Source organism: Abramis brama (assembly GCF_963993115.1).
Source record: "Abramis brama genome assembly, chromosome: 15".
NCBI lineage: Eukaryota > Metazoa > Chordata > Actinopteri > Cypriniformes > Leuciscidae > Abramis > Abramis brama.
Genome location: NC_139977.1, coordinates 22,765,094 through 22,792,911, shown reverse-complemented (window position 1 = coordinate 22,792,911; position 27,818 = coordinate 22,765,094). Strand labels below are relative to the sequence as shown.

At 38.7% G+C, this 27,818-nt stretch overlaps 1 protein-coding gene across 6 annotated transcripts in view; it reads left to right on the top strand.

Annotated features, from left to right (window-relative positions):
• Window positions 1-27,818, top strand: part of vav2 (vav 2 guanine nucleotide exchange factor) — a 191,369-nt gene that overhangs the window by 60,210 nt on the left and 103,341 nt on the right. For all 6 annotated transcript variants that reach the window (XM_084136322.1, XM_084136321.1, XM_084136319.1 and 3 more), the window contains exon 2: window positions 5,929-6,045. In XM_084136322.1, coding sequence (XP_083992448.1) covers window positions 5,929-6,045 — 117 coding nt within the window. The remainder of the gene's footprint in view (window positions 1-5,928; window positions 6,046-27,818) is intronic.

Sequence of the window (27,818 nt, the reverse complement as noted above, 5' to 3'; positions counted from 1 at the left end):
TTTTAAAATTTTTTAGAATACTATGCATCCTGATAAAGTTCCCTTGGCCTTTGGAATTAAAATAGCCCCACATCATCACATAGCCTTCACCATACCTAGAGATTGGCATGATTTTATTTCAGTTAGCCTAAAAGCTAGTTTGATTTGCATTGAGAGATGATCTTATGGAAAGTACCCCATGCCAATCTCTAGGTATGGTGAAGGCTATGTGATGATGTGGGGCTATTTTAATTCCAAAGGCCAAGGGAACTTTATCAGGATGCATATATCCTAAAAAAAAATTTAAAAAAATACTTAAAAATAAAAATCTGCCTGCCTCTATGGGAATTTAACATAGGGGTGTACTCACTTATGCACCATGTATTTTAAGGAAGAACATTTATTTATTTACGATACATTATTCATTCACAAAGAAAATTGGTGTCCTAAAAGGTTGGATTTTTCCTAATTTTTTAAATTAAGGCATTAAGTTCAATTTCCAAAATATGATTTTTTATTCCTCTTTTTAGTCAACTTTAGCATGGGTGTATTCACTTATGCATTGCACTGTATATATATATTTTTTTTCACCAGGGTTATCATGGAAATGCTTGATGTAGCCTATATTTTATACTGATGTTTTACCGTAGCACTTAAAGTAAAAGTGCTAGGGTAAAATGTATTTTGTATTGAAAGTAGAGATGCACCGATGTCGGCCAATAATTGGTATCAGGCGATAAAAGCTGTTATTTTCCCTATCGGCCATCCTGTCAATCAAAAGGGAAAACGTGTCGGACTGCAATCTGTACTGTGTGAAATCAGTCTCTTGTATTGAATTTAGGGCAAGTTAATGCGACAATAACACATTAACAGTTAAAAAAATAGCAACATTTAAACGGGCTCTATTTGACCCTATGAATCACCTGTAGTTCAAGCCAGGATTGCCAGATCTGTGGTTTTTCCCTACATCAAACATTATTTGTAGCACGCCTCTCATCCAATAATCGCAAAGAGCTTTGTGTTTTGTTACTTCTGATAAGAAACTAAGTCTCAGCTTTAAAAAAATATCCATTTTATCACCAAATTCCAACAATAAATGGCGTTTTGACGCTCGTAAATGTGACGTGACGGATCGCTGTAGCACCTCAGTTCAAGCTGCAGCACGGTGCTGGAGTCTTTTCTTCCAGTTTAATGCAAATTATATCTCAAAAAAACATGCATGATTACCAGAAGGTATGTTGAAAGATAGAGTACGACTTACCGAAATCCGTATTGTCTCATGTAATCACTAAATCTGTGTTTCATCCACAGAAAAATGTCAAAAAAAAAGCTTGTGAACAATGTCACTTAATGTTGCATTTACCTCAGGAAAGTTATCCAAGTGTTCAGTCTGTTTGTTGGCTATAAAAAACACTAGAGAGGATCTTATTCAATATTTACTGTTAAGTATATATGTATGTTTGAATAAATTTGCCAAGAAGACAAGTGCTTATGTGCAACTGAGTTGTATACAAATAGTTTTTATTTGAGTGTAATTATTATATCTGAAAATAAATCGCACTTGAATATAATACCTCTGTTGTTAATTGTAACCTCTAATATTAAAGTGTACCAAATGAAAGGGTTCCCTGAATAGTTTGCAGCATTATTTGGGGGAGTTTTTTTTTATTCCTTAAGAAAAATCAAACTATCGGCATCGGCAGATATCATTTTGAATAATCGGCTATCGGTATCAGAGGAGAAATTTAGTATCGGTGCATCTCTAAAGTACAACAACCCCTGTCTATAAAAATTGAGATTATTAGAATATCACAAATAAATAGATGGACAAGATTATGACGCACATAATTCTTAATAAATCGTTGTCTATTTCACCCTGTCCCCAAATTGTAGCCTAGAATTTAAGTGTTGGTAGACTATATATCTAAAATGAAGGACGGGCCACAAATCTGTGAGTAGTTTTAAAAAAATGTGGGCACGGATTATGAATTTGTGGGTACGGATTGAAGGTCCGGTTTACAAATCTGAGCGAACGGATTAGAAATCCATGGGTACAGATTATTAATTTGTGGGAGCGATTTGTTAAACTGAGGGAACAATTTAAGAATCTGTGAGTATGGTTTATAAACTGAGGAGACAAATTGCAAAACTGTGGCGTCGGATTTACAAGTCTTGTTTTATTTTCTCCTACAGGTGACTTCCTCCAGGCTCCGTAACAATCTTCCCCTAAGACTTCATTTCTCTTGGTTTTTCTTTTATCTATTTTGATAAATTTTCTTCTCATCCTTTCCTTCTTTTTCATTGAAGGTTTATTTTTTTGTTGATCTAGTTTATTAGTGGATGCTTTCGCTGTTTCGCTAAGACATATCCTAGGAGGGCGGTGCACCTCTGGCGGAAAGGATAATTCATTATTCCCTGTGTGTGTATCCGTTCCTGAGGGATGAGTGTTCAGGAATGACAGCTCTTTGTAACCTGGTTTCTTCCCGTGGGTGTTTATTCATGTCTTCCACTCTTCATAGCAGTCTTTCCTTCTCTTATTTGGTTTTCATTGAAAAAGGCACATTTTTGAGTGCTTGTGCTGAATGAGACAGGTGGTGCTCTGATCCTTCCATGTAGTCATCACTAGAATCTTAATGCAAAGAGAGTAACAGCCACATAAACATAGCCTGGGGTTGAGGCGCGCACTCAGAGCAACAGATTTGCTCAAACCCCCGCTATGACACAGCACAACCAAAAGCGATACCTTTGGGCTCCCAGTAAGCAGTCAGGAGACTAAAGGGAGGTGTGATTAGCGTGAAGAAAGAGAGACCTATTCATTTGAGCTGAATGTAGCTAAACAGGGTGGGGAAAATGCATACTATAGTACTTTAAAGGCCAGAGTGTGTTTTTAATGCTTAGTGGGTTCAGAACAAACTGAACTTCTGGTCTCAAAAACGGTGGAGAGAGAGAAGTTACTGAAGCATCTATTTTAAGAGAACACTATCTGCCCCAAAAGCAGGTTACTGCCTACCAGAATGTCTAGTATCGAGTCCTTCCAGGGGACATATTCAGTATAATCTGAGAATACAAATTGAGAACTATAAATTGCCCATTTTTTGGGGGAATATGATATTTTAATGGTGCTTGCCGAGGCCGGGTGATTTTTTTTATTATTATTTTTATTTTTATTTATTTATTTATTTATTTATTTATTTATTTATTTATTTTTAAGTCATGGTTTTTGTTTTGCTGGAAATATTAATTGAATGTAGTAAACATTTTGTCGTCTCATATTCATTCATTTTTGGACAAATTATATCTAATTTTAATCCACAAAAATTACATTTTAGTTAATTGAACTGCTAAATAAAACACACATTCCTACACATATAATTTAGGGATGTTCATTTCATATTAATTGCTGACAGACAACTAAGGGTGGGCGATATACCGGTAGACACGATTAACAGGTAGAAATTTGTCAACCGGTAGAGATTTATCGTCTATCACGGTTACGCTCACATGACGTTGCTGTGCTATGCAGTATTGCGGTTTAAATACAAGCGATTTTAAACCATTTAAGTGCAGTATGCAGCGATAACTCATTTCACTATATGCACGTGCTTTCTGAGAGTTGGCACACATGAAGCCGAGAACTGAACTGAGTGCTTTTTGCAGAACTAAGTATGTGGGGTTAAATACACATACTTATGTGTCAAAGTGACCATGCCTTTGCAAGTCAACAGAGTCATTTGTCTTAAGTGAACGTAAACAGAAAACGCACAAGTATATTGGATCAATGAAGTCGACCTTAAAGTGACAGCATCCAAATGTACCTGCTGTTGTTATTAATGTTAAAGGAACATGCCGACTTTTTGGGACTTTAGCTTATTCACCATATCCCCCAGAGTTAGATAAGTCCATACATACCTTTTTCATCTCCGTGCGTGCTGTAACTCTGTCTGACGCACCCACCGCTAGCCTAGCTTAGCACAAAGACTGGAGGTAAACGGCGTGTTTCTTTAACCAAACAACAAAAAAGAGAAAATCTCTCACTGCTTTTGACTGAATCACTTTTGTAACTTTAATAAGACTATTTAATTTACACAGTGAAGACAATGCAGTGTTTTTTAATACATTTTGATTACTTTATACAATTGATGTAGTATTACTTAGTCCTATCTAGTGCTTGAATTTTTTCAGGTAGGCCTATTTCATTTGTGTCTTTTTTCTATTGTAGTTTGTTTTTCTATATGCTTGTAATTAGTTTATTTGTTCTTTCTTTATCACTGTTTACTTGTCTTTTATTTAAAGCAAAAATAACTATCCTTATATATATATATATAATCTTGAAATATCTTGAAATAATATTACTTGTATGGTGATATAAGATTTTGGTCATATCGCCCATCCCTACCAACAACTAACGCTCATTAACTGTTAACCGGCAAGATTGTGTTAAATTAGAATTAAATTAAGGCCTTGTCCACACGGACACGGGTATTTTTATAACCGTGACTTTTTTTTACGCGGTTTGGCCGTTCGTCCACACGGAAACGCAGTATCGGGTCACTGAAACTGAACATTTTTGAAAACCCCTGCCAGGGTGAGGATTTTCAGAAACGCCGGTTGCAGTGTTGTCGTGTAGACAGTAAAACCGGGATTTTTGCTTCTGATTCAGGCTTCTGATTGGCCAACGTGGCCTTACGATTAGGGTTATATTGCCGCCTGCAGGTGTGACATGCTCTTGACAGCGCGTGATAGCGTGTTTTTGCATTTTCATGTAGGCGGAGATTTCTTTTAAACCGAGCATGTGTGGACGGGAGGAAAAACTCCGGTTATAAAAATACCCGTGTCCGTGTGGACTAGGCCTAAATGAGAATGGATACTTATTGACTTAAAGCTCTCATTAAGGGCTTGTTTTAAAAGTGGCATCATGACTGCAAGAATTTCATCTGGCTTGTGTTCTAAGGATGGTTATCTCCATTGTACTGGCTTTAATGTGACAAATAGGCCTCCATTGTCCCACATTACACAAGAAACAGAGCTGCTAGTGGTGCGTTCACAATAGGGGTTGTGATTCCTGCTGAATAATAGCTTGTAATATCTCTGGTTTACAGCCCCCTTCATTCCTGAATCATTACTAGTATGGAACGCAACGCACTATTCCCCTTAAGTGTGTTGCAAACACAGCTACCAGTATTTGTGGAGTTTATTTCCACCGCTGTCTCCATAGAAATGCGAACCCATGCACATAATTGAATTATATCTGCATGAATTAAACATGATTCATTGACATTTGGTGGGTAGAAATAAACAATGACAAAGTTGTTATTGTTTTGTCCCTGTTTGTGTGGTTGTATTGGTTTCACTCTGCTCAAGTCAATTATATTAGACAAATTCTCATTACAAGGAACGTTTATGCATGAATTCTCTGAAACAAATAAGGAGCAGAAGCCAGCACTGTGTCATACTAGCATCAGTGTTACTAATGGTAATGATTGTGCAATGAGAGAAGGATCCAGTCTGCTTTAGAGACCCTAAGGACAGAAGGAATGGTAGGTTCGTAGGCTGGTAAGTGAACAGTGACCGGGGTAGATCATGCCAGTGGCAATCCGTCAGAGACTCGTTGGCTTATCTGAACCAAGCCTGGGTCTTGGGATCCAAATCACAGTGTGCGATAACTGTTTGCTTAATCACTGGTACAGGAAGAAGGAAATGAGCTGACTGTCAATAGGCTCCAGGAAATTAAATATGCTCCACACGCTGCAGAAATGAGATGTTGTCACAGTTCTCCATGCCTGTGAAGTGACAGTGTTTTAATGCTGTTAAATATGGAAATATTTCCATTGGTTTGCAGTTTGCATAAATAAATTCCCATTTGTGTTTATTCCTTTTTTTACAGTCAGGTTGAAATCTTAATCTTAATAAAACAATCTGACGTTCTTTATTTATCTCCCTCTTTTCCAGTTTCTGTGTCTGAAGAACATCCGGACATTCCTGAAAGTGTGCCATGATAAGTTCGGCCTGAGGAACAGCGAGCTGTTTGATCCCTTCGATCTGTTTGACGTGAGGGACTTTGGGAAGGTGAGAAGCAGTGGTTTTGCTGAGCATGCAGGCTGTCTGGGACTATTAATCATTTTACACCATCACGTCTCCGCAGCTGAATGACATTAATGTGTGCACTTTTATGAGAGATTAACCCAAAAGTGGGGCTTTGTTCCACTTCTTACAACTCTCTCACACACAATCCATTAATGCCGGGGATAATATAAAAGTGTGTGCAATGCTTAATCGGCCCTGTGTGTATTTCTTCCCCCTAGTCTTATCTCCTCCACTGTGCATTTGAATATTCACATGCACATTTGATCACACACCTCGGGGTCACAAGTGTGCCTGTGTGTGCCAGTGCATATCTGTGGTGCTTAGGGCTGGGTATCGTTCAAAAAATTCCGATACCAATACCGATACCGATACCTTGATTTCGATACCGGTTCTTGAACGATACTTTTTCCGATACCAATTTTATGAAATCCATTTTAACAAGATTACATAACACATTACCTCAGAAAAACTTTGGTTTTATTTTTTCAGTTTGACTCATGCTCCTTAGCCAGTGCACAAAGAAACAAAAAAAGCACAAAGGAACAAAATATTCCTTATACATATACATAAGGAACAACATATTTTTTTTATAAAGAGCTCATGCTCACCAAAGCTGAATTTGTTTGATCAAAAATTCAGTAAAACTTGTAATATTGTGGAATAGTATTACAATTTAAAATCTTATTTGAATATATTTCAAAATATAATTTATTCCTGTGATGTCAAAGCTGAATTTTCAAAATTATTACTTCAGTGTCACATGATCCTTCAGAAATATGAAAACAGTTTTTGGAAACTATGATACATTTTTTCATGATTCTTTGATGAATAAAAATTTCAAAAGAACAGCATTTATTTGAAACAGAAATCTTTTGTAACATTACACATGTTTTAAAGGTCCCGTTCTTCGTGATCCCATGTTTCAAACTTTAGTTAGTGTGTAATGTTGCTGTTAGAGCATAAATAATATCTGTAAAATGATAAAGCTCAAAGTTCAATGCCAAGCGAGATATTTTATTTAACAGAAGTTGCCTACATCGAACGGCCCGTTTGGACTACATCCCTCTACTTCCTTCTTTAATGACGTCAGTAGAACAGTTTTTTGACTAACCTCCGCCCACAGGAATGCTCCCTCAACTCTACCGAAATTCGTTTATGTACTTGCACACTTCTTATAACTTACTGTGTTTACTCAGCTCTTACGGTGATTTTCTGAAGTAAAACTGACGCTTCATCTTTTGTGTGATGTACAATAAACTTTATTAAACTCATCAGTATATGTTTGATCATCATTCGGACCTGGTCAGAAACAGCAGACTTGTAGGCTATTAATAAATAATGGATACATACAAGCAGATGACAAATACGTTATAATAACCGTAATTAAACTACTAAACTATACCTGTTTCATCTCTATACAGCACTCTGACTCTGTAGGCATTATTGTCCGACTCAAAATGAACACCGTTACTGCGAGTTTCTGATATTATCATCATTCCGTGAGATGAAATTGTCCTGAGAGACTGAGCGCGAGCTCATGAAGCTCCGCCCCCTGGGTCGTCCAGCAGCTGCTTATTTGCATTTAAAGGGCACACACTAAAACATCACGTTTTTCTGAGCCCCAAAAAATGACAATTTAAACATGCTGTAAAAATGATCTGTTGGGTATTTTGAGCTGAAACTTCACATACACACTCTGGGGACATCAGAGACTTATTTTACATCTTGTGAAAAGGGGCATAATGATAATACGGGACCTTTTTTTGATCGACTTTTCCACATCTTTAAGGTATTGTGAGTGTGTGTGCTCGCGTCTCATTGAGTGTATGCGCGAGTTTGTGTGTGTGTGCTCGCGTCTCATATGAGAATGTGCGTGGACAGTTTGTGTGCGTGCGCGCGTCTCATATGAGTATGTGCGCAGAGAGTTCCGCACATCTCGTGTGTGTACAGTTTGCGTGTATGTGCGTGAGCGATTTTAGGCGTGTCGTTGTGAATTTCATATGTATTTGTTTGAGCACTGACGTTGACGAGTTAACCCCTTAGGTATCGAAATCTGGTACCGAAAAACAAGTCATTTTTCGATACTCGATACTATCGAGGCAATTCGGTCGGTACCTAAAAAGTATCGAACTCGGTACCCAGCCCTAGTGGTGCTATCCATATGGTGTTTGTGTGTGTGTGTGTGTGTGTGTGTGTGTGTGTGTGTATATGCATTTTTCCAAGGATTTCAACAGTACTTGTTTGATGTGACTGATGATTTTATTGATTTAGTGGTAAGTTGTGTTGGAAGGATCTGGTAACTATTCACAGTACCATCTAGCCCAGCTATTTAGCCTGTTGGGAATCCCTGGACCTCAGTTTAAAAAAAACCCTTTGAAGTAGGCATGTGAATCAATGAAAATTGCAGACAGGCATCCCCCATTATGGTTTTTGCTGTATTCCTGCTCGATTTCATAGTGTCCCAGCTATTTACACATCCTTAAAAGGCATCTTACGGATTTCTTACTGTCGATAGCTTTGTCAGAGCTTTCTCTAGTGCATAAGTGCCCTTATGCTGACTTTGCTCTGACGGTCATCCAAGTATTGGAGAAAATGTGATGTCCTTAAGAACAACTGAACCCTGATCCTTATATCACTATGGCAGTTTAGTCAATTCACTAACCTCCATGATAGAAGCTCATTGTTAATTCTGTTTCTTCATGCTAAGTCAGCTTGATGTCTACCGTTTGCATTGGAGATGGGTTCTTCTTCATTATAAGTATGGTTTTAATAGTGAAATATTAGTATAGAATATTAGTGTGAAAAAGTGCTAATTACTAAAAGTAAAGAGAAGACAAACCTCTTAATATTGATCATTTGAGTTGCATGAATTGTTTGGACTTCATGAAGTATTTACAGGTGCAAAGCACTTGTTCGACCATTGAAACGTTTGGTTCTGGTTAACTACCGCTCAGCAAGCGTGTCTGGACATTTCCAGTGTGTGCAGTCAGAAAAGAAAGGAGCGGCAAGACAGAGAGAGAGGTTTTAAGTCTCAAAGGGAGGGGCCTAGACAGCGAGATTAAGCCTTTGCCAGACTGTGAGCTTTAATGGATAATGTGGAAGACGGTGAGTGAGAGTCAATGAGTGCACGGAAAACAATATTAAAACCCTCGAGCAGTCGGAATCAATCACATACACCCTCCACATGTCAATGTGTGAATTGCGTTTGCTTCGACTCGAAGGTGACGGGCTTGTCCCATCATTGATTCTCCATTAAGGGCAAGCAGCGCATTATAATATATTGAAGTAGGCAGCTTGATGTCACTGCGCCATACATGCAAATCGTCCACCTTTTAAATGAATAGAAACGAAAGCTTCTCAAGCTTTAGAGCTGAAGGATAGAAAGCATTTTTAATCTTTCAATAGCACATACATTGTTGAACTTTCACCTCGGGCAGTAATATATCTCCCTGGCCTGTCAAGCTCAGGGTGTCTTTAATTGGAGTGGAGAGTCTCAGTCCTTTGTGTCCTTGCAGTTGGTGGGATGGTTGACGCCTTTTTAGGGATGGCGATTTGTTGTCGATCGATATAGATTTTATTTTTTTGATTTCTGATGTCTTAAATTAGAAATAAATAATTTAAAAATGAATTAAAAAATAAATCTGTAAAATAAACAGACTTAGTTCACATATCGCGTCTAAAAACGAGTGAAAGGTGCGGCTGCGCCACTGTCTCCTTCTTTCCAAAGCGCTTGCGCTCCCTTGGCGTCTATCGTTGCTATGCAACCATGAACAACGGCGAGGAAGTTTCAGTAATGGATTTCCACCACCGAAAACTTAAACGCTTACTGTAGCACTGCTACAAGATTTATTTACAGAGAAGAGAGAGAAAAAAAAAAACATAGTGTTTGGGTGCACCACATCCTTCATGCTGACTGAGCTTTCAATGTTGTTATGGAGAGGGTGAAGCTGATTGGTTGGTTCTTGTCATATGACTGGCTCTATTATAAGCGTGCAAAAGACGCGATATGTGAACTGCCCCTTATGTCAACTTCTTAATTTTGGAATGCAATTACAGTATGTTCACAAATAAAGAAATTGTAAAAAATAATAATAATAATAATAATAAAAGGAAGTAAACACTGTAACCAACAGGGCATCAAATTATTTTTTTCAAATAAAGACAAGGAAGCACTAATTTTACATACAGCACATAGTAAAAATGACATTAATATGACAGTGGCCAGCTGGATAAAGTTTGAAATCAAGGGTTTAAAGTTTGTCGATTGTGCATCTCCAGTGAAACTTAAATCTGCTCCTGTCCGCATTTAATTTGCACAGACCCAGACACAGACACACGTGTTTTTGCAAGCTACAAATGCACACTTCAGAAGATCTCACAGCTGGATTCGACAAAGTCTGCAAGGTTTGAGAAATGAAATGTTTAAAGATTTTATTAGAAGCATTACAGTGAGAGAGTTTATTATTATTAGATTATTGTGTTTGCATTTTTATTACTGATAATATAAAAGCTAACGCCATAATACTTTTTCGTATATCATTTACTTTCTTTGTTTAACAGTTCTGTCTAATAACATATTAGATAAGACTGTTACAACGAGTCCGTAGATGGAGAATGGGAGTGCTGTGTGCTCAGCCGTTCTCAGCACCATCAAAATAAAAGTCCCGCTTCCGACACATCGGTCAAGTAAAAAAATGTATTGGCTGTTGCGGATAATTAAAAATTGCCAAACGTCTGCTGATATATCGGTCAACCACTAATGACGATGTGTGGTGTTGTCTAGTGTTGTCATTCTAATGCTTGATCCCTCCTAATCCTAACAGTGCATTGAATTACTCGTTTCCTGATTTGTTTATGAAGGGAGCACAAATCTGTCTGTTAAGTGTGAATATTTCGTATCTGCATGCTCTCTATTCATCAGCACGTCGTTAAATTTACCTGGGTGGAGCAGCTAAGGAGACACCTGTCCCTCCTGATGCTTTAGGTAATTGCCTCTCTTCCCTTTCTCCATCTCACTGCTTTTAGGCCTTTTAAACAGATGGTTCACTCCCACATCTCTTACTAAACTCGCCACAGCGCTGCTGTCAGCACTCTGATGTTTCATGCCCTCCTTTATCCCATCAGCCCATGGGACGCATCCGTACGACAATCACAGATGGACCCAGATTCTCCTTAACGTTCCATATTCATCATTACTCATAAACGCAGTGCTCTCTGGGCTTTGCTTTTAATATGGCATTCAAACCGAACTGCTTCTGTCTTTCCCTCCCTAATTGGATCTGAATATGCAGTTGTTATCATTTAAATGAACACCACAATAATTTTGGTTCACATCTTTCTGACAATTAGCGTGATGACACTCCACCTGTTCACAGCCTATTAATTGCTTTGTGATTTTGTAATGTGTGAATCAGACAGGTTGAAGACGATTTTGATTATTTGGCGCTAGATCTCACCCAATTGACCCACCGCAGGCCAGTTCTGACATGGCTGTTCTACAAAATCTTATTGACCTGCTCTCTTTTGTTTAGTGTCGTAATAATTATACCTCGTCTTTATTCAAAGACCTCTCAGTGGGCTCATGTGGGCGTGCTTTAAATTAACAGTCAGTTCATCTGGGGGCAGGATCAGTAAAACAGCTTCTTGATTGACACCACTGGGGCCCTTTGGAGACCTCTGGGAGGTAAATATTTTTTCCATAAGATTAAATAAGAACAAAGGGCGAGACTTTTTTTTTTTTTTTTACAGATTCAGTGATGTTTTTTTTTTTTTTTTTTAGTTAAATATTTCAAATAAATTTTTGTGGTCTGTAAAGAAAAATCTGGTTTTTGTTAACATTTCTAGAATTTATCATCATATCATATATAAATACAGAATAACATCATATTCATTTAAAGAATATTTGTATGTAATAATTTTGTCATTTTTGTACAATATAAAAAAGCACAGAGCTATTTATTTGACCTGCAAAAAGATTACAATGATTTATTATATAAAATATCAGCATTTAAGGCTAAAAATGTTATTTGTTGACTACCCCTCCCTTTTTCTGTCTATTCTTACTGCAGGTTTCCTCTTTTGTTTCTCAGTATTGTGCTTAAACAATCTACCAAACAAATACTTTTCTTTTGAATGCTCAAGTATCATCTCCTCTCCTCTCCTCTCCTCTCCTCTCCTCTCCTCTCCTCTCCTCTCCTCTCCTCTCCTCTCCTCTCCTCTCCTCTCCTCTCCTCTCCTCTCCTCTCCTCTCCTCTCTAAATCTTGTCTCAAATATAGCTGGTTGCCAGGCACTCTGTACTGCAGCAGAGCGCTGCTCAAATAGGGCGTTACAAAGCAAAGTTGCTAAGGAACAATGGTGACATTAAAGAATAGACTCTCTGTAAAGGTTATTGCGGTGGTTTGAATTGCAGTTTGCCATGGAGCCAAGTTGAGGCTGCACTGACACATTTGAGAGTTGGCTGAGGTTTTGTTTGGCTGGCCTGTTTTTATTTTTCATCAGTGGTGAGGTCAGTGCCCCCTTGACCTAAAGAAGTTTGATACATATTGAAAAAAAGAAACATCTGCTAAAGTGCATGTCTTCTGATGTTAAATGTTTAGAAAAGTATAGGAGGTTGTTTATGTTGCTAGCTAAGAACATGATTCCTTTGCATCCATTTGATATGTTTAAACAGTGAACATTTTCTCTTTAGACAAACTGCTTCAGCTTAGTTTGGGATTAGCCCTAAGTACTTTCAGTAGCAAATTGCTTTTTCGGAAATCAATCTGGTTCTGAAAGTTTCTCTTCCATCTCCAAAGGCATCCTGTTGTGAATTAAATGATATTGAGACAATACATTTTATAGGCTGTTTGCCACTGTTGTGGGAAGCCATTCCGCCCAACTTAGATCATTAAAGTGAATGCAAGGAGCTCTCCTCCTCACACAAGTGACATGTGCCTCTGTATCCCTGTCACATGCCTTTCCCCAGCGACTCCTGTCCATCAGGAGCAAGGCTGCATGTTTTAACATAAAGCTGCCAACACAATCAATTATTCATTCAAAACGCCTCACTCTTGATGATAATTCTCCTGCTATGAATAATTGAAGGGAAGTACCTGCTTCACTTTGGACCCTTGCCTCTCTCTCCCTCAAAATGCCTCATTAGCTCTTACCTCGTTGTGGTACCTGCTGAAACAGGTGGTTGTCAGCCGTCATTCGTCTACTGACAGCCATACTAATCGACTGTGGTATTCTTTTGTTCTCTCTCGTAACAATTCACATTCCCATCATGAGTTTAGCTAAAGTTTACCAAAGATGTATCTCAGGATATCCCATTAACAGTAGACCTGCACGATTAATCGTTAAAAGATTGCGATCTCGATTCAAACATCCACACGGCCTTATTCTTAAATGAAATGACAACGATTCGCCTGTGTCTATTAAATCTTTGACAAGTACGATCACAGCGAAACATTAAAATCTGCGTTGCCTCTGCTTCTAATCCAGAGAGAGCAGTTATCACGTATAGGAATGAAACCGCTTCACAAATAGTATTTTCAGCCACATTTTTTTCATTTTTAATTTATATATATATATATATATATATATATATATATATATATATATATATATATATACACATAAATGATATATGTTTGATTATTATTGCTTTTTATTTTTCATTTGCTATATTTGTTAATTGAGGATTTGTCAAGAGAGAGGAACACAATCAGGAACTGTTGCAAGTCACACTTGCAAACTTGCAATGTCTTTTTCTCTCCAGTAAAGGCAGAACTACCCCGACTACATCTGTTTTCTACTGTCAGCTATTATGTCAACAATAAGTACAACATCCAATTTTAGTCAGCACCTGAGCTACACACATGTAATAAGCTCCGCTGTGTTTCCAGCACAAAAGCAAAATGGGAGCAATATTTCATAAATCTGCCGAGACTGTTTTTCCAGAATCAGCTCTTTGTTATTCTGGTGATCTTGTTCTCTGACAGGAGGTGATGACAGGCAGCAGCGTTTAATTCTGCAGGAAGGAAAGTGATGAACTGCTGAACGCATTACATGCAGAGACTGAAAGCGCCCTGCACAATAAAATCTACATTGTGGAAATAATTGCAGCTCTTTTGTCTTCCCTTTGAGAGTGTAACTCTGTGGCAGAACCGCACAATGGCCTCTGCCGGGTTTCTGTTTCAACATTCTCTGCACATTGTCTCGCCGCGGAGTCCAAAACGTAGTCAGATGTGGTGCAAAGAGTGAGAGAAAAGGGAAAGTGAGGGAGTTTTTAATGTGCTGGCTGGTCTACGTAAAGCACTTTGGGTGTCTCCGGTGTGCCATGGCAGTAAAGAGGAGTCATCCAGGAAGAGCAGCTTCCCTCCAGGAAGTACTTCCACATTCAGCTCCAGCCGTGAGCAGCTTGCAGAGCACTCTCATTATTTTTCTTTCTCATTCTGTCCTGCTCCTTTTCTCTTGCCCTTTAGTTCGCTGCAAACCTAAAGGAATTCCTCTGACAGACAGGTACATTTTTTTGAGTTCATGAGCATGAATAGATAAACCTTGAAAGTGCATGTAGCGTATTTGTCCTTCTCCATAAATTCCAAAGTATGAGATTCTAAAGCCTTAGGTATATGTGGGTAATAAGTTGTGCTCAAGCTGACCTCTCTGCCCTAAAGCCCAACGAAGGTATAAACAGGATCACTGCGATCCATGTTAATCTTTCAAAAATGACTTGGGCAGCGAATAGCCTGGCAATGACCCCACCACAGAGGGATTTCAGAGCTCGGGATGCTATGTATTAAAGTCTCAGAGGTCAGGAGAAAATGCACTTTAGACTTATCCGATGTTGGTACTAAATCAACAAAAGATTCATCATGATTCAAGCTGTGATAGGCTGAGCAGTTTCAAGGTCATAAAGTGTCTGACATGTTTCTCATATGGTGCATCATCTAATTCTGTTAATCCAACCACGTATGTATAACAAATACATAAAATAACAAATACATACCGATGAATCTGACCATTTAGGAGTTTGCTTTTAACGTTCTCTTTGGTGAAACACTAGCATAGCAACCCTAGAAGTTAAAATAATCCACATGTACATCCTCTGGTGCCCATTAAAAGGCACTGTCTTCTGCTCACTCTCTCTTTCCCTCTTGCAGTCGAACTAATCAGGAACTCTGCTGCATAAAGCCTGCTGTGCCACTCTGGGTTTCAGGCTACTAAAAGCCATAAAAGTCGACCACAAGTGGATCTAATGTGCTCTCATATTCCCTATCAAAGACTTGTGATATGTAAATTGGAACTAATGCATTACATGTACATCTATTACTCCTTTGCATGTTTAATATAGGAAGAAGACAGAAGCCTGGGCTCCTTTTTGCAGGAGTCATAGTGCCTGGTAATCTGACATTGTCAGTGTGGGGTTTACCATGAATTTCTCCATGTCTTTTTTTTTCATCATTATAAACTTTGTTGTGAAGCAAAAAATATTTAAAAATTAAACCAAAAGACAACAGGAAAAAGCAACAAATCCACAATGCTAGGTTTCTTTTCCATTAATTTTGAACAGACAGTAGTGCAAATTGCAGCCCACGTACAGCCAGGTAATATTTGCCAACTGATAACTTCATTATAAAAAATAAAAACCCTTTCATATTGTGCTGTATCGTGCATTGAATTTAAACTGCAAACATAGTGTCCCATAGGCCATATTTTTATGGCTGTGGCTGATGTCAAACAAAAGACTCGATAAACTGAAGGCTCTTTTCATGAAAATACTGAAATACTGTAAGGTCATTATGCACCCCTTAAAAGCTATCCAAGATTTATTCTGTTTAAAAAGAATTCTTCAAATAGATCAGTTTGTCCACATTATCAGTAGTGTTAAGGCCTGGGTATAGCCTACTTCATTTTCCACGTTCTGCTCTGTTTCGCTCACAGTTGAGTGCGCGAGCCTTTCAAAGTGTACTCCTTTGTCCGTGAGTGCAGAAAGATGCATTCAGCGTGTGCACACTACTCGCCATTCCTTGGGTTGGTGCATAGATAGTCTCCTCTTCTGCTCTTTTTTTTTTTTTTTTTTTTGTGGCGGTTAGCAAACAGCATTGCATTACCGATCACACGCCTTCTTCTGGATTGTAGTGTGGATCGCCTGTGTTTGAATGTGATTTTTACTTCTGCAATCTGACTGTTGCACTTTATTGGCTTGTATATGAACATGTATACATATTTGCAATATACTTAAACTATATACAGTATGATATTTTATACTAGTTTTATATTGCAGCATTATTTTTGATTTGATTGTATAATTCACAGTGCTACATCAGATAGGTTACTATTGTGCTCTGTTCGGGGGAATTTCTCTCAAGCTTTTCTCTTCATAGCACTGGGTAATTTGATATGGATGATAAATGTCTTCTCTTTCTTTTTGACTTATTGAATCTTGAAGATGCCATGCCAGGTGGTGCGAGACCTCATGCTGTGGGTGCTAAACTATGTCCCACCCTCCTCCATTACTGTTCATTTCTCACCCGTAGGTTTGCCCCTGCAAGGTAGCAATAATAACCACTGACTGCTATGCTGTGTTAGTGAAAGTTGGCACAAAGAACCGTGTAAGCACCTGTGTCCCACAGTGCTCTTCACTAACTCTCTCAACTGCATACTCAAGTCCTGTAGGTCAACCGCATTGCTTCACAAGCTCAGAGGAAACTAGTGTCGTTTGATTTTTGTTGCCGTTGCTGTTGGTTTGTTTTTTAAAGATCTGTTAAGCTTTGAATTTTTAATATCGATGGACAGATATTATAATTCTGACAGATAAGATAAGCTGATAATTATTTTTGTTATGGCTGATATTATTTCCAATAAATTACCAATATTCTACATTTAATTGAGAGAATTTATGAAGTACAACATTATAATGTACAATATGAAAAATAGGTATTCATTTTAAGATTTGCTAAAGATTACATTTAACAGTGTTATTAAGGTATTAGTGTTTTTTTATGAGATCCCTACACATTGTCGTAGATCAACACAGAAAGGTATCTGATGTCTGCAAAATATCAAAAAAGGTATCTATGCTATTGTCAGAATCCGTGGCCTATGCTTTGACAGGAAGCTAGGTGTTGGACTGCAGACCTTCACTTTGTGAGTGGCAAGGCAGAATTGTAGGTTTTCCATTCTGTTCATTTCTTTCTGTCCATTTTCAACTGAAAAAGATCTAGAATAATTGGTTGTTAGCAGGCTAACTTTTGATTACTGCTGTTTTCTTGTCACACTGTTTTTTCATTTCTTTTTGTTCTTTGGTTGAAGATTACAGGGAGACAGAGAGAGCAGTGGTACCAGAGAAGGAAATATAGACTGTAACACAGATACAACCACACAAAAGATTACTTTCACAGCTTTAGATTTGGACATGTTATGATTCTCTACTCTTTCATCAAAGAGAGTGGTCTTGGCCAAGGAGGTCTGTGTGTGCATTGATGCCAATGTATTGAGTAGTGAGGGCCTGACGGTTTGTCTCTGAACTCTCAATTACCTCAGCATGTGAATGAATGGACTGCCTCTTTTTACAGTGTGTTAGCAACATCAAAGACCATTGGAAAGTGGCGGGTGGCCATTGTGCCGCTTGAGGGCCTTGTTGTCAGTCAGAATGCTGGTGTAGCCAGCGGCACTGCAGAGTTTCTTTTCGCGACGTCATGATTCTTTTCCCCCCTCTTTTGTGGATGTAATAACCCTTAACAGGACTCTTAAGACCAGTCACTAATTTGTGATACCATTCCTAGTCAAGCATACAGACGCCAACACCCTGTCCAGATGGTCAGCCCAGACTGTTTGCTTTTAAATGATTTGAATCTTATTATTTGAGTCTTAGCTGAATCTGGTAATAATTAAATTATTATTTTTGTAAGGTTTTGTCTAAATGAAACCGAAACATTACCCCAAAAATTAGTTCACTAAATGGCCATCTTGACAATGCCTCTCAGCAGCTGATGTCTTTCCAGCCCTCTTCTGCTTGAATAAGCAAAGACTGAAATTTTCAAATTTGTTTGCCAAGTTAACATTTCAATATCAGGCTGGGTCAAAATATACAGATTTTTCCATTCATTTTTTTGTGAATAAAAAAACTCTTTTCTGTTCTGATTCATGAACAAATGAATCCTCTGAGCCTTTAAATGAATTATTCAAAAAGACTCAAACTCAACTAACAGTGATTATATTATAAGTGATTGAATATTTCAGTAAATTATAGGATGGATGGGTGGGATATTTTATAAATACATTATGTAATATTTTGTTTTGTGTCCATTTATTATATCTGTTAAATGAATAGCAATGTTTACAATAATGTAAAACATTCCTGATAGAATCTACATCATTAAGCAGTGTAAGCAAAATTGGACATTGTAACTGAAATAAATTAATTGAATTGAAATCAGAATTTAATCAAATTAAGAGCTTGTGAATCAGAATCAAGTTGAATCGAGTATTGATTCTCAGACCTAGTCAAATCACCAGTAAAATAGTATAACGATGTTGCTTCTTCACCTCAAATCAGGTTGGTTTAGGTATTTTGCAAGTGCATTGAAGAACAATGTATTGACCAATAAGATCATTAGCTATTTTAACTGGAGGACGGCTCCCTTTTGTGCTGCATATTAAGATTCCATTCATGTGCACAATGTGTTCTAAATAGTGTTGTGGTATGGAAAATTTGCTCTCTTATAGACCTTACTTAGTGTATCTGCTTTCTTTTTACACTTTCTTATCCTTCTTTTTTTTCTTCCAATGTCTTAAGTAGTTTTCTTTTTGATTTGCCCTAATTAAGTTAGTACCCTTCAGCCAAACATGTTCTGGTTGGTGAGCACATCCCCAAGATCATCTTTCTTGTGTGGGTGGTTTGGAATTAGAAAAGTGGTGTGGGATTTAATAACCCATTTCTGGACTGTATTATAAGTATGTAGTCCAGTTCAAATTCTGCTGTGGATGCATTATTTACTGTTTTTACATTGCATGCTATGCTCTGTCCCACATATTTATGTATTCATCTTGTTCTTGTCTGCCCAAAGGATGCATGCTCCTTTCTCAGATTTCCCCACTTCTTTGACCTTCATGGGCAGACGAGTCCTTCGACTGCGAGTGGTGTTATGCAAGCTATGCGACGGTCTTCGCTCAGGCTCTATCTCTATCTTGACTCTGGGACCACGGGAGGAGAGAAAGTTCAAATGTCCAAGAAACCCTCCAGAAAGATCAAAATCTTATTCAAAGCTTACTGCTGTTTTTACCAAAGCACAACAATAACAGCCTCACTTCAGTAGCATTACTCAGCTCTTTGATGTGAGGGTCATCTTGTTTTTGTTTTTACGACTTTTTTAGACACTGGGGGGAAAAAAGTAAAGAAATGTCTGCTGCCAGAGGCAACAGAAAGCTTTCAGGTACAGTAAGGTTTAAGGTCCTTTTTCAATTGGATCACCCATCCCCTCACAGTATCCCCAATTTTCTCTCGGATCCCTTTTGGAGGTGAAATTAATCCTAAGTCTATTCATGATGGATTTATTTGAATCTGCTTTGAGTCCCGTCATTGTGCTCCCCCACGCTTAGGTCCGCCTTTTGCCAAAAAGCCAGGATTATTTATTTGGCCTCATGTGGAACAGGAGGAAATTGTGTAAACCATGCATTGTTTGACCCAGACGCCAGCCCTTATGTGTTTGCACAGGCATCTGCTCAAAAACATGTATTTCTCTGTTATTAATGCTGGCATAAGAAACCGATTCATTATGCAGTTTGATTGCAGCTGCCAGATCTCAGCCACTGATGCTACATAATCTACAGGCTCCTCCTGGGGAGCAGCCTGGGTTGCAGACCCCGTGCACCTGCTGAAGGTCAACCCTGGATGAGGTCTGGAAAGTGCTGAGCTGCCTTGTGTGGAGGATGTGAGCACTTGGCTGAGTACCTCATCTGTGATGACTAACAGCTCTGTCAGCTGCTTGGTTCTGTCACTCAACATTAATGCCACCTTAGGGTGGAATCTTTAAAGAAACATTTGACATTTCCAAACCACACAATTTTATACGCATGTTCTTCTTTCAGCAAAGAGAATAATTTTTTTAACATCTAGGGGCTGGAGTCATTGTGTTAAAAGGGTCACTACATTCTCTAGATGGACTTTTTTCTTATATCTCCATTCTAGCGAGTAATTTCTGAAGAGCTTCTCCTCTCAGATAGCATCCATACACCATTCATTTCCATTTCTCTCCTCTATGGCCTTGCCAACGGTGTTGGATGAGCATGTCGTCTTTGAGTTGGCCAGAGGACCACTCTAAAATCTGTTGCACACCACTCTCAGGCAGAACCTCTCACAGCCAGAGTGATGCTTTCAGTAGAGGTGAAAACTGATGAAATCTGTGGAGACACCAAGACCTGTAGGCTTGAATTTCTTTCTCTGTTTCTATGAAATATATTTTTTTCTCAATTCTAGCCATTAATAATAGGCATTCAGCATAATTGAAAGCTATACTTTTTTATAACAAATAACAACTTTTCATTTAAGTGAACTTAAAACAATCTTCACATAAACTCATTATAATAAATGCCACATTTACCAGTGCCCTTCAATATATCAGGGCTCAATTTTGTTGTATTGGCCCAGTCAGAACGGTTCAGAATTTGACTTGCACTGTCAAAATGCACAAAGTTACTGTTGTTGTTTTTGATCCATGTAACCTTGTAAACAGTGCTTAAGATTTTTAGGTAGGTCTAACAGGTAGGCTATAGGAACTGAATAAAGTTATCAAACACTTCACAGTCTTCACTGCATAAATTATGTATAGATTAATCCTTCTTTAAGCTTCAAACGTTATTCAGTCAAGAGCAGCTCTTTGTCTTTTGTTCTTTGATTTATATTAATGACAGACAGCAGCGGGTTTGTTACAGTAGGTTGCTGTCACGTTAAGACCTGCTGCACGTGACTCGGAATTCATGAGTTATTACTTAGAATTAATTCCATGTTTGATGTTATTTATTTTTGTTTATTCTATGCAGTTCTTTTAGGGAGTTCCCCTCTATGGCAGAGGCTTTTCCAGCATGTTAGCATCAAAAACCCAATCTCTGCCTCTTATTTCACTTTACGCTTTTGTGAAACGGCATCTTTCAGACGTGCATTTTCTCTCTTTATCTTCACTCAGCTCACTGGAAGTGAATTAATGGCTAATCTCTCCAAATGTGACTTATTGCAAACATAATATTATTTTAATTTGAAATGAAAATTCGGTCACAGTCTGGGTGTTTCTCTGTGTATTTGGGGTTGTAAAAAAAAATGGTTTCTTATCTTTTCCCATGCTTGTCACACAACAGCAGAGCATAGGCACAAAGCTCTTGAAACCCACTAGAGCTCTCCCACCTTCAGATAGTCTCTTGTGCTTTGTTAGTGACACAAATGTATTCAAAGTTAACCGAATACAGAGCGGGTGTTTTCTAGTAATGATGCTGCTCTCGACGTGTATTTTGGAAAAAAATTTCCTTCTTCCTTTTTTTTACTAACTCTACTATCGTTGACAGTAGTCTGTAGTATTCTCATTATGTTTGAGTTGACCTACATCCTGATGATTTCTTGTTTACATTTTTGTTGAATCTCTGATTCACTACAAAATTCTGCCTGACAGTCGTTAAAAAAAAACATCCTCAGCATGTTTTCTATAGTCCACGATGGTGTTTGTGGTTTTGTTTTGCCAAATCACCATTGCACAGTGGGCCAAATCTGAAAAAAAAAAAAAACCTCCACTTAGAGATAGGCACTACTGGTTCTCATCTAATAGACATCACAAATGATATGTTTACGGCCCTCCAATCATCGTACACATGATTTGCCCAATTGGGCCTAATCCGCTGTGAATGGAGTCAGTCCTCATGGGAGCTGAGGCAGGCAGACTGTGGTGCCTGGTTGTAAATTGCAATGCTAATAGAGGGACTCTAAGCGGCCTGCGTCCCTGATAGAGGCCCGTTTAATGGAGATATTCGGGGGATGAGCATTTATCAGACGTTGACAGACAGACGGCTCTCATCCAGATGAAAGAGGGGTGAGGACCCTCCCCCACCGACTCAGAGGAAGTGAGGCATGTCTACAGGATCTGTTCGGAGCAGACCTAAACAATCACATGCTGTATGCTACAGAATTGGCCACAAAATAATGAGTATGGCAATGTTTCCTCAAGATAACTCACTGTTTTAATTTGCATGTGCTTCCGCCCATGGCGACTCCACCTTTACATCTGTTAGCGTACATCTCTCACTTCCCCTTTGCTATGTCAGAGAGTCACTGGGATGTCAGGTTGTCTCTCAGAGTGAAGCTCAAATAGAGGGAGGATTTGTTGACACATCCTCTTTATGCTCAAAACAAATGCCTAGTTTGTCCTCCTTGTTTGTCCTTTGACTCAGCTCGACCCGTAAGAGCGTGCTCACATCCTCTTGTCCGTTTTTCGTTTTACAGTCATCCCTCGAGGCTCCATATTCACATCCGTCTTTCCTCTCCCCCTCTGTCTCTTCTCCGGGAACTGCTGATTTAATGAAGGCCCCTGTGGTCAACATTACAGTCATCTGTAACAGGAGCCCCTGGCTCCATTCAAAGCCTAATAACTATGATCCATGTTTTCTTCACATATGTGTTCATGTTGGAATAAGTGTACTGATTTATTTCAGTCTGTTGCCTTTTTGACCACAGGCTTTTTACAAACCTCCTCAACTTGATCCCTAGGCCTGAGCTTCCTCTCACTGGACAGATACTAAGAAACAGAAGCTGCGGGAGCATTTTTATAGGCCTGAGCCGAGCAGCCTGTGGAGTGCCTCATTAAAAGAGAAAACAGCTCTCTTTGCATTAGGTCAATCTATGTCTGTGTTGTCCTTTGTATCTGTTGGATAAAAGGAATCAAAGTGCATCATAATTCCTCATAACTGTCAGTTTTGTTGCTTTTAAATCATTTGAGGAAATCCTTCTATTGATTCATAATCAGTGACTTTCTTCAAAGGTTTTTCTCAGCAGAGCAGATGTTATCACTACAGGTCTGGGTTGTCATGGCACCAGTGGTCAATTTTAGTATCTGAACATTGTCCACAGAAACATCTCACTTCTATTGTTTTATCTTAATAATGTCCTGCTTTGATTTTTCTCTAGCTGGTTCAATCCTGCTGTTTGGATAGTGCTGTAATTATTTTTGCAGTGCGACAGGCTAATGAGGTTCTCAGTGTTCGGAAAGGCAGGGCAGTACAGATGCATTTACCTTTGTGCCCATTTGACTCAGCGTATTAATTACCACCATACTGGCGCATCAGACGCTCCTCGTTATAGCTGCTGGTTGCAGAGGCCTTGCCCTGCAGTGGAGCATGGGAAGGGGCTTTGCAACTGTATCTCATTAGCATTAGCTTTCTGATATAGACCCATCATCAAAGCTTCTGTTATTTAAACAGCAGTTGATTTTGACAAACCAGTGTTTTATCACACTAAAGTTCTACTTTATTTAGCCTAAAAAGATACAGCGGAGGAAATAAGTATTGAACACGTCATCATTTTTCTCAGTAAATATATTTCCAAAGGTGCTATTGACATGGAATTTTCACCAGATGTTGGTAACAACCCAAGTAAGCCATATATACAAAGAAACAAACAAAAATAAGTTCAGAAATAAAGTTATGTGTAATAATGTGAAATGACACAGGGAAAAAGTATTGAACACATGAAGAAAGGGAGGTGCAAAAAGGCATGGAAAGCCAAGACAACTGCTGAAAACTTACAGTAATTAAAAAGCAATCCAGCCCCCTGTCAGTGGAAATTAATAACAGCTGGTTCAGTCCCAAATGATGGCCTACAAAAAGGTCTCATTGCCAAGGTGTCACACAAGACACATCTCATGATGGGTAAAAGCGAAGAGCTGTCTCAAGACCTTCGCAACCTAATTGTTGCAAAACATAATGATGGCATTGGTTATAGGTGCCATTCTAAGCTTCTGAATGGTCCAGTGAGCACTTTTGGGGCCATAATACGGAAGTGGAAAGACAATAATTTCACCATAAATTTGCCTCGACCAGTGCTCCTCGCAAGATTTCTGATAGAGGAGTGAAAAGAATAATACAGTGCTCCTAGTTTTTATTTTAGGTCGATCATGAAAAATGTATTTTAGTTTAGTTTGTGTGTTGTATGGAAAAAAAACTACTTGGTATTCAACCATTGCTAATTTTTGATTTGTCAACATGTTGCTGCTGCCCACCCATTAAATTCAAAATGTCATGTCCTACATTTTATAAGTGCCAAGATATGCTGACACCTGTCCCAGCATGCACATCTTTGGCTATTTTTGTCATTTGACCTGTCAATTCTGGCCCATTCTTGTGGAAAACAGCATTTTGCACGTGAAGCCAGCAGTGCTTGGTCCTCATCAGGAAGACTTCAGGCTATCCCAAGCCTCACACCATTTTTTTACTTCGCTAAATGCTCCAGGGATGTTATCCTAACAGCATCCACTGACAATCCATGTTTTAAAACATCCCTGGTTTGCCTGCTGTTCTCATTGGCCAGTCTGATTGACAACACCCTTTAGAAGGGCTTCAAAGCCAGTGCCCATTATTTTGCCCCTTCCCCCTCTTACACAGCTGGCATTATTGCTTTAGAGGTACCTGCCAGTGCCTTGACTCCTTTGCAGACAGACTGGGTGACATTGCAGTCATGTCAGCCAGGAATCATGGCTAATGCCCACAGGCTAAGAACTATGACTGCTGCCATTGGCCCCAGTGCTCTAGTCGCAACTCTCAGACAGGAAGTGTCTTTACAGCCAAAATCACTGTCGGTCAGCATTCTAGCCAGATGTGTACAGCTGTGAATATTGCCACTAATCTGGCATATGATCCATCCCGCTTGCAATCTCCCACACACATAAAATCAAGGCTGTAGATTGTAGATTTTGTGACCATGTGACAATACAATCATAACAGCATGTCTCAAGAATGAGTTTTCATGCTTCTTGCACATGCTAACAGCATGTCACACAGCAAAAGTCATGTTTTTCATACAAAATGTGATTCATTTTTAAATAAGTCAGTCAGTTTTTCAGTGTTGTACCATTTGCGATGTAAGATGTACATGCGCCCAAGTCGGGTCAGATCACGTCAAGCGTATTAAGTCGTGTTTTTTCCTTCCCTAGCCTCTCACATGCAGGATTCTAGCATAACCTTGTATGTGTAACTGCACAGTGCATATTGGATCCATAATTTAAATGCTGATTAGATTAGAGACCCAGAATCACAGCGACTGAGGCACTAAGGTAGGCATTGATGGGGAGAAGGAAAAGAAGGTAAAAAGAATGAGATACTAATACCTCTCAGCGAAGTGTTCCCTCACATGGAACAGAAGGCCAAATTGTTACACCTCAAAAAAGGAAGCAATTGTTTCCACAGTGCCTATTGAGCGGAAATCAATATCAGCTTCTAATTTGTTGCATTTAACAAAGATACGCATGAAATTGATTCTCCTGTCGTCGAGAGCTGTGGTTAAACCAGTGGGCTATTGTGTGTGACCAGGCATAGCAGTCAGCCACTTTCACCTGCTCAGCTGAGACCAATAAAACATTATGTAAATCCCATTTTTCCACTGTAGTGTTGTAGGTATTGTTAAAGTGAGTAGTTTGGTCTCAAACCCACATCACGGATGTTTCCATGTCCATGCAGATGATGCTTTCAGTGTGAATCTTATAGGTCTTTGGGTTCTTGTGTAGCTCAGGTGGGTCTGTTGAGCAGCTGGTGTTTGGTGGACCATGAGCCTTTTGGCATCTTTAGGACAGGTCTGTGGACAGGGAGCTCTCTAACTCAAACTGTTTTAAAGCTTTTACTGTCTTTCTCCTGCTGAGAAAGGATCAGGCCGAGGCTTGTGCATGTCACACCAGAGCCCCAGTGCAGAAATACAAACTCATGCACAATGACTTTGACTAAGGCCTGAGGCTTTTGTGAGTGTTTTTTTTTCTCTTTTCTTATCACATTATTGGCCATAATATGAAAATAAATATCAATTTATTTGTATCAGCCAGAAATCTAATATTGGTGCATTAGTGATGCACCAATAAATAATCCGCGATTGAAACTGCAATTTTTTTGAAACTGGATGATAGAGAACCAACGTGTATGTGAGATCACCTTGACATCCCAGTTCCTCATTGGTGTGTTGCAGTTCTGCATAGCAAGTGAAAGAAAACAAGCTGCTGATACATCCAGTGCTAATTTAGATAGGCACAAAACATTAACGAAAGCGATGGGCAGGGCTTGACAATAAGGACTTCCCGATGGCCCGAGGAACTGTAACTCCCTATCAGGCTAGAGCTGCATCGTCACAAAAGTTTATCATTTGCGTGTGTTTTTAAGCCTTGCCAATTTAACCCTCTGGGGTCTGAGCTGTTTTCTGGGCCCTGGAGGTGTTCTGACATGCTCTGACATTTGTGGTTATTTCTGTTACTTGTGACATTTTCATGGCTAAAGTCTAATTACACTGTATTCAGCACAAACTCTGCTACAATAATATATCAGCAGCATGTATGTAAAAGTTTGTAGTTTTGAGATTTGAGAATGACATTTATGCGTGGTTTGTGAAAATACAAAAAAAAATTCTCACTGAAATAAGGCCATGAAACGCATACTGATTATTTCTTCACAAGACTTTTGAAAATTGTATCACGTAGCCTAGAATATTTGCTCTAAAACTATGTGAAAATCACCCTGACTGCTCATTCAGATAAGACAATATATTGATTTAAAATTTTTACGATGTGTTTTGTGTGAGAAAGCTTTATGCGGGAGGTCATTAATATGTAAGCTTTTCACACCTGAGAAAGACAAAGACCCTCCCCTAACGGCCCTATTAGGAGCTATCAGGCCCTGTCATTCTGAGCAACCTTGCAGAAAGAATGAGGAGATTTAAAAAAGAATGGCTTTTATATTGTTTGGATTTATTTACAACACAACATAATCCAAAGATACACAACAAATGACAAAAAAGCACTTATTGAAAACAATGATCCAAAGACAGAGACCTTTGTGCCATTCCTAAAAACATTGTACATACCTTTCATTTCCAAGGTGTTTGATTTTCACTTTACCATGTTCATGTACAGAGACTCATGTGAATGTTGAAGTCAGCAGGACTCAGTGGCATCTGGGCCTTGAAAAAAAAAAAAAGTGAACATACTGATATCAAGAGAAAGGCCTGCACGATTTTGGGAATAAATTTTAGATTTTTCTGGTTAAAATTGCTTTTTAAAATTCACAGAATACACACACATACACACAAATGTTTCCAACAATATATAATATAATGAACACCAGGTTTGTTGTGCCTTGTAGGCATAGGCTATGCGCAGTGCTGGATAAAATAATAACCTATAGCAGCCTATAAATCTTCCAAAAGATTTCAGTAACAACTAAGCTAGAGAAAAATATATTGATTATCATGTTACTTCAAATGTTTCCATTCGTTATGATAATATGAAATGAGATAATAGTAAAAACATGAAGCCGTTTGGTGCGTTTTGCTTTTCAAACGCGATCGCGATCCAAAATATGATACATTCAAACGCGATCGCGCTCAAATATAAAACATTATGGTTACCATATACATATCTACATTTGAGCAGATATCCACAAACACCGTAACAGTAAACACGGGTCTAAATATTATAATATTCACCATATACTGTATCTAGCAACAGTTCAACTGCAATGTGAAATTTATGCAACAATAACA